The 8,863-nt window shown below is 39.5% G+C and overlaps 1 protein-coding gene across 1 annotated transcript in view; it reads right to left on the reverse strand.

The window, feature by feature from the left end:
* The window catches only part of ddx54 (DEAD (Asp-Glu-Ala-Asp) box polypeptide 54), a 45,960-nt gene extending 39,131 nt beyond the window's left edge, over positions 1 to 6,829 (reverse strand). The window contains exons 1-3 of the mRNA XM_077237494.1: positions 6,577 to 6,829; positions 5,350 to 5,476; positions 2,707 to 2,777 (exon numbers count right to left, since the gene is read on the reverse strand). Of these exons, the coding sequence (XP_077093609.1) occupies positions 2,707 to 2,777; positions 5,350 to 5,476; positions 6,577 to 6,684 (306 nt within the window). The 5' untranslated portion in view covers positions 6,685 to 6,829. The remainder of the gene's footprint in view (positions 1 to 2,706; positions 2,778 to 5,349; positions 5,477 to 6,576) is intronic.
* Between the last annotated feature and the right edge of the window lie 2,034 nt (positions 6,830 to 8,863).

Below are 8,863 nucleotides of genomic sequence, written 5' to 3' on the forward strand. Positions count from 1 at the left end.
GATAAACTACAAATCACATTCCCGGGGGGCGGAGTTATGTAAATGTTAGGGTTAGTGATGTCACTAACACGGGAGGAATGTCATGTAGTTCCTAACAGCCGTTTGTTGTAGTCCTTAAAAAGTGCATCTATTCATCATAAAAGTGAGAGGACACAAATTTCAAGGAATTTCTTGACTTTTTAATTAATAAAAAAGGGGGTAATTGTAGAAATAATATCGTAAAACATGGTAACATTCAAAACTTTAAAGGAACACGCCAACTTTAGGTTAGGGTTAGGTATAGAGGCGAAGCACTACTTGGGCGGAGTGATTAGCGCAGCACTCGGAGCGAACTCTCTGCTCGTCACCGCGGCGCGTCTCAGATGCTGTGAGCAAATCACTCCGCCCAAGTAGCAGTGCTTCGCCTTCAGAGAATATAGTTCCCAGTATGTATAAGGTTAAAAGATGGCTGTGTCTTATATGACCATTTTATTTGTACACACCAGGGGCGTAGAATTCAGTAGGGACGCTAGGGACGTGTCCCTACCAATATCCAGTGACACTGATTTGTCCCTAGCAATAATTTCGATCAAAAATGCTAATATTTTTATATATAACCACTGTTGCCAGTGTGTTTTGCGTAGTTCTTATTTTATTTAACCAGGAAACATCTAATTTAGATAAAAATCTCTTATAAGAGCGTTCTGAGAAAAATGCGCAAATCCTGGAACACAAACGGTTAATAGATCTGAGTCCCGCCTCCTGAACACACATTGCTAAACTGATTGGCTTTGTGTTTTCTTTCTAACTTGTGAGAGGCTGTAGCTACATTTGATTGTGCGAAGCGGCAATGCACCTCGAAGGAAACCTCCTCGATGCGGTAAACTAGGGAGTAATCTACAGTTCTGTGCACAAACATACGGGGCAAAACGCGTCAAATGATTCGGGGACAGCTCCGTTTTTACAATATAATGTGTGACAATCGCAGGATAAGTGGCAAACATGTCGTTAGTGTTAGTGTGTGTGTGTGTGTGTGTGTGTGTGTGTGTGTGTGTGTGTGTGTGTGTGTGCGCGCAAAGAGCACTGAAAACATCACGGAGTAAACATCACTTAAATATCATAATAATGATCAGTTTTCCAAAAAAAAGGAAGAAAAGAAAGAAAATACCCAGAAGGACGGGATTTTCGTATATTGCCATTTTTGTAGGGACAAAGACAGAATGTCCACACAAAGATGGCAATTTCCGAAATCCTTGTGGGGATTTTTTTTTTTTTTTGAAAACAGCTTATAAATCATAGTACGTTTTTTTTTTTTTTTGAAAATGCAGAAAGTTATCTGTGTTAGGGTTAGTGTAGGGGGATAGAATACACTTTGTACAGTATAAATCATTACGACTATGGAAAGTCCACATTAAACATGAAAACACAAAATTGTTTGGCCTGTTGAAATGAGAAGTCTGTTTGATCAAGTTGAAACCCTTGTCATCCCAGTCTCAGCTGAAGCTGAAATAAGTTTCGTTGCTCTTAGGAGACTGAAAACATGGTTCGGAACAATGGCACAAGTTGTTGTGTGTTATGTCCAACAGGACAAACTGGACAGTAAGGATGTGAAAACAAATATGCTAAAAGTTAATTTCTGTTAACGGGATAGTTTCCTTAAAAAGTGAAAATTCTGTCATCATTAAGTTGTTTCAGACCAGTTTCTTTCTTCTGCTGACCACAAAAGAAGTTATTTTGAACAATGTTGGTAACTAGACAGTTCATGGGCCCCATTGACTTCCATAGTATTTTTTTTTCTTACTATGGTTGTCAATGGGGTCCATCAACTGTCTAGTTACCAACATTCTTCAAAATATCTTCCTTATTGTTCAGTAGAAGAAGGAAATTTATAAGGGTTTAAAACAACTTGTGGGAGAGACCGAATTTTCATGTTGGTGAACTATTCCCTTAACTATCCCTTTAATGACAGATACAAACATGTGTTTGGCTTCTTCAAAAAGCAAGGAACAAGACCGCATTGCACTATTGCACTGCACTATGAATGGAGGAAAGTTCAGTCTCTGTTAAACTCCCTTCTTGTCTTTAATATTTGTCCTAACATTACAGAATTCATTAACGTATTGTTAAGGTCAATATAGACTAAAAACCTAAATATTATCCTATTAATTTCCTGATTCCCCAGCTTCTGGGAATGTCCCCACCAATCTCAAAACCAAACCTACGCCCTTGGTACACACTGTGACTATACAAATCACAACATCTAAATAGGAAAATGTTGGTGTTATTTTGTCACTTGGGAGCAGTATGCTTGCTGGAGCCATTTACTTCCAGTCTTTGTGCAAAGCTAGGCTAGCGGTGGGTGCGTCAGACAGAGTTACGGTACGCACGGAGATGAGAAGGGTATGTATGGACTTATCTAACTCTGGGGGATACGGTGAATAAGCTTCTTTTAAAAACTCTCATTAATGATAATTGACTGATTAGATACAATATGGTTTTAGTTGAAAAAAATTAAGTTATGACTGTTTAATAAGCTTACTTTGAAACAGTAGGAGTGTTAAACTAGTTAAACTGATGTGAGTTTCTAATACAAACGCCTGAAAGAGACACAAATTTGACATCTTTCGCTCTACTGATCAACAATCAAACATTCTCCTGTTTTGTAAAGTTATAGATGGATCTTAATAGGAACACAAGCTTATATTTGAGCAGTTTCTGTAATATTACCTTCCTCTGGATGGGAGTGGGAACTTTATAGCCCTTCTTCATGATGCCTTTATACACCGGATAACTGAGACCTGCACACACACACACACACACACACACACATTTACTTCAGTGATCAACTGATCCATTGATAGATTGGTTGAGTGATTGATTGGTTGCGTGATTGGTTAAGTGATTGGTTGGTTAAGTGATTGGTTGAGTGTTTGGTTGGTTAAGTGATTGGTTGGTTAAGTGGTTGGTTAAGTGATTGGTTGAGTGGTTGGTTGGTTGAGTGATTGATTGGTTAAGTGATTGGTTGGTTAAGTGATTGGTTGGTTAAGTGATTGGTTGAGTGGTTGGTTGGTTGAGTGATTGATTGGTTAAGTGATTGGTTGGTTAAGTGATTGGTTGGTTAAGCTATTGGTTGGTTGGTTAAGCTATTGGTTGGTTATAGGCTTGTTCGACTTGAACCGGCGCTGCACAGACCGATCGGTTGATGACATCAAAGTACCGCGAGAGCGATTCAAAAGCATAAGGAGCCGTCTGCTCTCTAATCGCTCTCGCGGTACTTTGATGTCATCAACCGATCGGTCTGTGCAGCGCCGGTTCAAGTCGAACAAGCCTTAAGTGATTGGTTGAGTGATTGGTTGGTTGAGTGATTGGTTGGTTGAGTGATTGGTTGGTTGAGTGATTGGTTGGTTGAGTGATTGGTTGGTTGAGTGATTGGTTGGTTGAGTGATTGGTTGGTTGAGTGATTGGTTGGTTGAGTGATTGGTTGGTTGAGTGATTGGTTGGTTGAGTGATTGGTAGATTGAGTGATTGGTAGATTGAGTGATTGGTAGATTGAGTGATTGGTAGATTGAGTGATTGGTAGATTGAGTGATTGGTAGATTGAGTGATTGGTAGATTGAGTGATTGGTAGATTGAGTGATTGGTAGATTGAGTGATTGGTAGATTGAGTGATTGGTAGATTGAGTGATTGGTAGGTTGAGTGATTGGTTGGTTGAGTGATTGGTTGGTTGAGTGATTGGTTGGTTGAGTGATTGGTTGGTTGAGTGATTGGTTGGTTGAGTGATTGGTTGGTTGAGTGCTTGGTAGGTTGAGTGATTGGTAGGTTGAGTGATTGGTAGGTTGAGTGATTGGTTGGTTGAGTGATTGGTTGGTTAAGTGATTGGTTGGTTAAGTGATTGGTTAAGTGATGGTTGAGTGGTTGGTTGGTTGAGTGATTGGTTGGTTAAGTGATTGGTTGGTTAAGTGATTGGTTGGTTAAGTGATTGGTTGGTTAAGTGATTGGTTGAGTGGTTGGTTGGTTGGTTGAGTGATTGGTTGGTTGAGTGATTGGTTGGTTGAGTAATTGGTTGGTTGAGTGATTGGTTAAGTGATTGGTTGGTTGAGTGATTGGTTTGTTGAGTGATTGGTTGGTTGAGTGATTGGTTGGTTGAGTGATTGGTTGGTTGGTTGAGTGGTCGAGTGATTGGTTGAGTGGTCGAGTGACTGGTTGAGTGGTCGAGTGACTGGTTGAGTGGTCGAGTGACTGGTTGAGTGGTCGAGTGACTGGTTGAGTGGTCGAGTGACTGGTTGAGTGGTCGAGTGACTGGTTGAGTGGTCGAGTGACTGGTTGAGTGGTCGACTGGTCGATTGAGTGATTGACTGGTCGAGTGACTGGTCGATTGGTCGAGTGACTGGTCGAGTGACTGGTCGATTGGTCGAGTGACTGATCGATTGGTCGAGTGACTGATCGATTGGTCGAGTGACTGGTCGAGTGACTGGTTGATTGGTCGAGTGACTGATTGACTGGTCGAGTGAGTTGTTGAGTGAATGATCGATTGGTCGAGTGAGTGGTCGAGTGACTGATTGATTGGTCGAGTGACTTATCGAGTGACTGATTGACTGGTCGAGTGACTGGTCGAGTGACTGGTCGAGTGGTCGAGTGACTGATTGATTGGTCGAGTGACTGGTCGAGTGACTGGTTGATTGGTCGAGTGACTGATTGATTGGTTGAGTGACTGGTCGAGTGACTGGTTGATTGGTCGAGTGACTGATTGATTGGTCGAGTGACTGGTCGAGTGAGTTGTTGAGTGAATGATCGATTGGCCGAGTGAGTGGTCGAGTGACTGATTGATTGGTCGAGTGACTGATTGACTGGTCGAGTGACTTATCGAGTGACTGATTGACTGGTCGAGTGACTGGTCGAGTGACTGATTGATTGGTCGAGTGACTGATTGATTGGTCGAGTGACTGATTGATTGTTTGAGTGACTGGTTGAGTGACTGATTGATTGGTCGAGTGACTGGTCAAGTGACTGGTCGAGTGACTGGTCGAGTGACTGGTCGAGTGACTGGTCGAGTGACTGGTTGATTGGTTGAGTGACTCGTTGAGTGAGTGGTCGAGTGACTGATTGATTGGTTGAGAGTGACTGGTTAAGTGACTGATTGATTGGTTGAGTGACTGATTGATTGGTTGAGAGTGACTGGTTAAGTGACTGATTGATTGGTTGAGTGACTGATTGATTGGTTGAGAGTGACTGGTTAAGTGACTGATTGATTGGTTGAGTGACTGATTGATTGGTCGAGTGACTGATTGATTTGTTGAGTGAGTGGTCGAGTGAGTGAGTGATTGGTTGAGTGAGTGGTTAAGTGATAGATTTATGTGTGATGGTCTCACCCATGGACTGAAAGCCACCGGACTTCTTCTTCTTCTTGTTCTGGGCTCTGACCAGCTCTCTGGTGTCCGGCTCCACGTCAGACACACATTCAGATGAAGCTGGGAAACGAGGGAGTCTTCTGTTGGGCTGAACAACAACACAATACAGTCGGTCCATTCATCAACAACTATAACTTATAAACCATTACAGACAGACGGCCTACAGTGAGATATAAATACTAGGGGTGTCACGATTCCCTCATGTCACGATTAGACACATCCCGAAACTGAACTCACGATACGATATTATTGTGATACGAAAAGATATATGATAAAAGGTGAACAAAAAATGAACTGGAGATTAAAATTCTTAATTTGGTTTTACATTGTGTGTGCAAATGAATAGGCTTTGACTTGGTGCTGGAAACCCAAAGCACAGGACAATAGAGACACCAGAATAACAATATTCATGATTCTGAAGCTGAAGCTGAAAATACAGAATTATATTAGACGAATATGCTTTCGCTCTGTCACTGACTGGATATATTTAAAATAATGTAGGCCACTTTTTACTGGTAACATCAGAAATTTGGCATTATCAGGACCCACAGATATTCCCCCATTGCATTATTTTACATTATAGCTACTAAACATTACATTATAGTAGTTTAATGTAGTTCTGACACTAAAAACTAGATTTTTTTTTAACACAGTAATTTTTAAATTGCGTGAACTATCCATTATACATAGTTGCCTTTTTCGTTTACTGTTTGCATCTTTATATATTGTGACACCCATAATAAATACGGTTGGCAATCTTATGCTTTTGTTAAAGCTGCCAGCCAAAATTATTTAATCTTATTTTTAAAAGAATCTTATTCTTATAATCTTATTACACCTGTTAAATTGCTGAATTACTGGTGATAAACTACACTACCCATGATGCTGTGCAGAAAATCCACCAAACAAATGACTAATAATCGATAATTCGTTTTTGAATATGTGCTAATTTTTCCAGCAAGGGTCACATATTTCACTGAGACATCTAAAGCTAAATTAATAAATTTTATGTTTTAATATAAATATGAGTTCGGAACAGAAACTGGATTGCGTGTAAACGCGCATTTGTCGTCAAACTACAACCGAAAAATTTCTGATACTTAATGTGACGGACGCGATCTTTTAATAACACATGAACCGATAATAAAACAGCGCATATGTGACAGTATCGAGGTAGTTTGGACTCACTGTCTCATCGTCATCTTTGACTCCTGCAGCCACTTCAAATTCTTCATCATCAGACTCCTGGTCTCTGTGCTTCCTCCTCTTCATCAGCTTCTTCCTCCTGTGGGCCATTATTGTGTTAACTTCTACAAACCGCAGAGATCTATTGTTGGGGAATCGACTGTTTAATCGAAGAGATCGGGGGCTCCGTGAGATGAAAACACGGGAAACACGTGTGCGTGAGGAGAGGCGCGGAGAGATGACGCACACTGAAAGCGCTGTCATCAGAGATGACGCACGCGGAGAGCGCAACGCTGCAGTTCACGGAGTCGCCACACGGTGGCAGCACTAACTGCGCGTGCTCGCGGTCTACATATATCATCACATCAAAACATGTGCAACGTTTCAACTGGAAGAGTAGTTTACATGGTTATAAAAATAAAATGAAAAATATACCTCTAGGGATTAGAGAATGTTCTGTAGAATATAGGTTAAATGTTTAGGTTGTAAAAATAAACTCTAGTTTTTGGTTACAAGAAAAGAGAACCTAATAAGAATGTTCCGAAACATTTGGTTCCCAAAAAATAACCAGAAATGAACCATATGACCAGGTTGAGAAAATGTGCAGTGTTTGCTGGGTAATTGGGTTTATGCTTTCATTTATTATTAAAATCTTATGGTTGAACACGAAAATGCCTACTTGTAAAACATTAACGTTTTTTTAATAAGTAACTTGGCAAAAGAAAAACCAATGGAAATAATAGGAATAGTAACTTTCCGCCTTGAAAGAGAAAAATATGATAGTTTGACATTTTTGAGTTTGATTAGTTTTTTCATTCAGTGGTATTCACGCTTGTGCCTCAAAAAAAAGAAAAGGTGACTTTTTATCTGACAATTATGAAAAAAGTGTAAACTATGAGAATTGTGAGATAAAGACTGTGAATTATTTTTGTTTTATTCGTGGCAGAAACAAGCTTCCATAATGTTGCTTGTGTTCCTCAAAAGAAACTCATGAACAAGAGCGAGTAAATTATGACAGAAAGATCATTTTTAGGTGAACAATCACTTTAATTCTGAAGAGAAACATGTGAAAGAAACCTGTTTATTTAGATGTTTTCTTGTGTATTAATCAGTAATCACAGCTCTGTCCATCTGAAACTGAAGGAAATAATGAATATGTTCTGAGAACGTGTTTCCTTGTTTATACAAACATTAAGAGAACATTCGGTTGCGCTTTATTTGAAGGTGTCTTTGTTACAGTGTAATTATATATTTAAGTACTGAGTAATATTAAGCAGTAGGGTAGGATTAGGATGAGGGTTAGTTGAATGTTAATTTGCATAATTTACTGTTATTACTATGTACATGTAACATATGTAACAAGAACGCTGTAAAGAAAGTGTTTCTGAACATTCCATTGTATCATTCTTCAAACATAATGGAATGTAATTTTGAATGTTCTCTGAACGTCCTGAAACACGAACAATTACAATGTTTCAGGAAAAAAAAACATTAAATGAATGATGTATAAATAATGTTTTTTGTTCTAACGTTTTGAGAAAATTATTAAAGATCAGATAACTTTGAATGAACGTGACTGGAGGACCGTTTGTTTATAACACTGAGAGAATCTGGCCAGAACATTCCCTGTTCACACGTTTCTATAAGATGAAGGTGTGACGAAACAGAAGCATCAGAAACGGATGAAACAGAAGCATCAGAAACGGATGAAACAGAAACTGATGAAACAGAAGCATCAGAAACGGATGAAACAGAAACTGATGAAACAGAAGCATCAGAAACGGATGAAACAGAAACTGATGAAACAGAAGCATCAGAAACGGATGAAACAGAAGCATCAGAAACGGATGAAACAGAAGCATCAGAAACGGATGAAACAGAAGCATCAGAAACTGATGAAACAGAAGCATCAGAAACGGATGAAACAGAAACTGATGAAACAGAAGCATCAGAAACTGATGAAACAGAAGCATCAGAAACTGATGAAACAGAAGCATCAGAAACTGATGAAACAGAAGCATCATAAACGGATGAAACAGAAGCATCAGAAATTGATGAAACAGAAGCATCAGAAACGGATGAAACAGAAGCATCAGAAACGGATGAAACAGAAGCATCAGAAAGTGATGAAACAAAAGCATCAGAAACTGATGAAACAGAAGCATCAGAAACGGATGAAACAGAAGCATCAGAAACGGATGAAACAGAAGCATCAGAAACGGATGAAACAGAAGCATCAGAAACGGATGAAACAGAAGCATAAGAAACGGATGAAACAGAAGCATCAGAA

The sequence above is a fragment of the Siphateles boraxobius genome, unplaced genomic scaffold (genome assembly GCF_051911475.1).
Source record: "Siphateles boraxobius isolate OS27281-9 unplaced genomic scaffold, OSU_SipBor_1 202, whole genome shotgun sequence".
Lineage (NCBI taxonomy): Eukaryota > Metazoa > Chordata > Actinopteri > Cypriniformes > Leuciscidae > Siphateles > Siphateles boraxobius.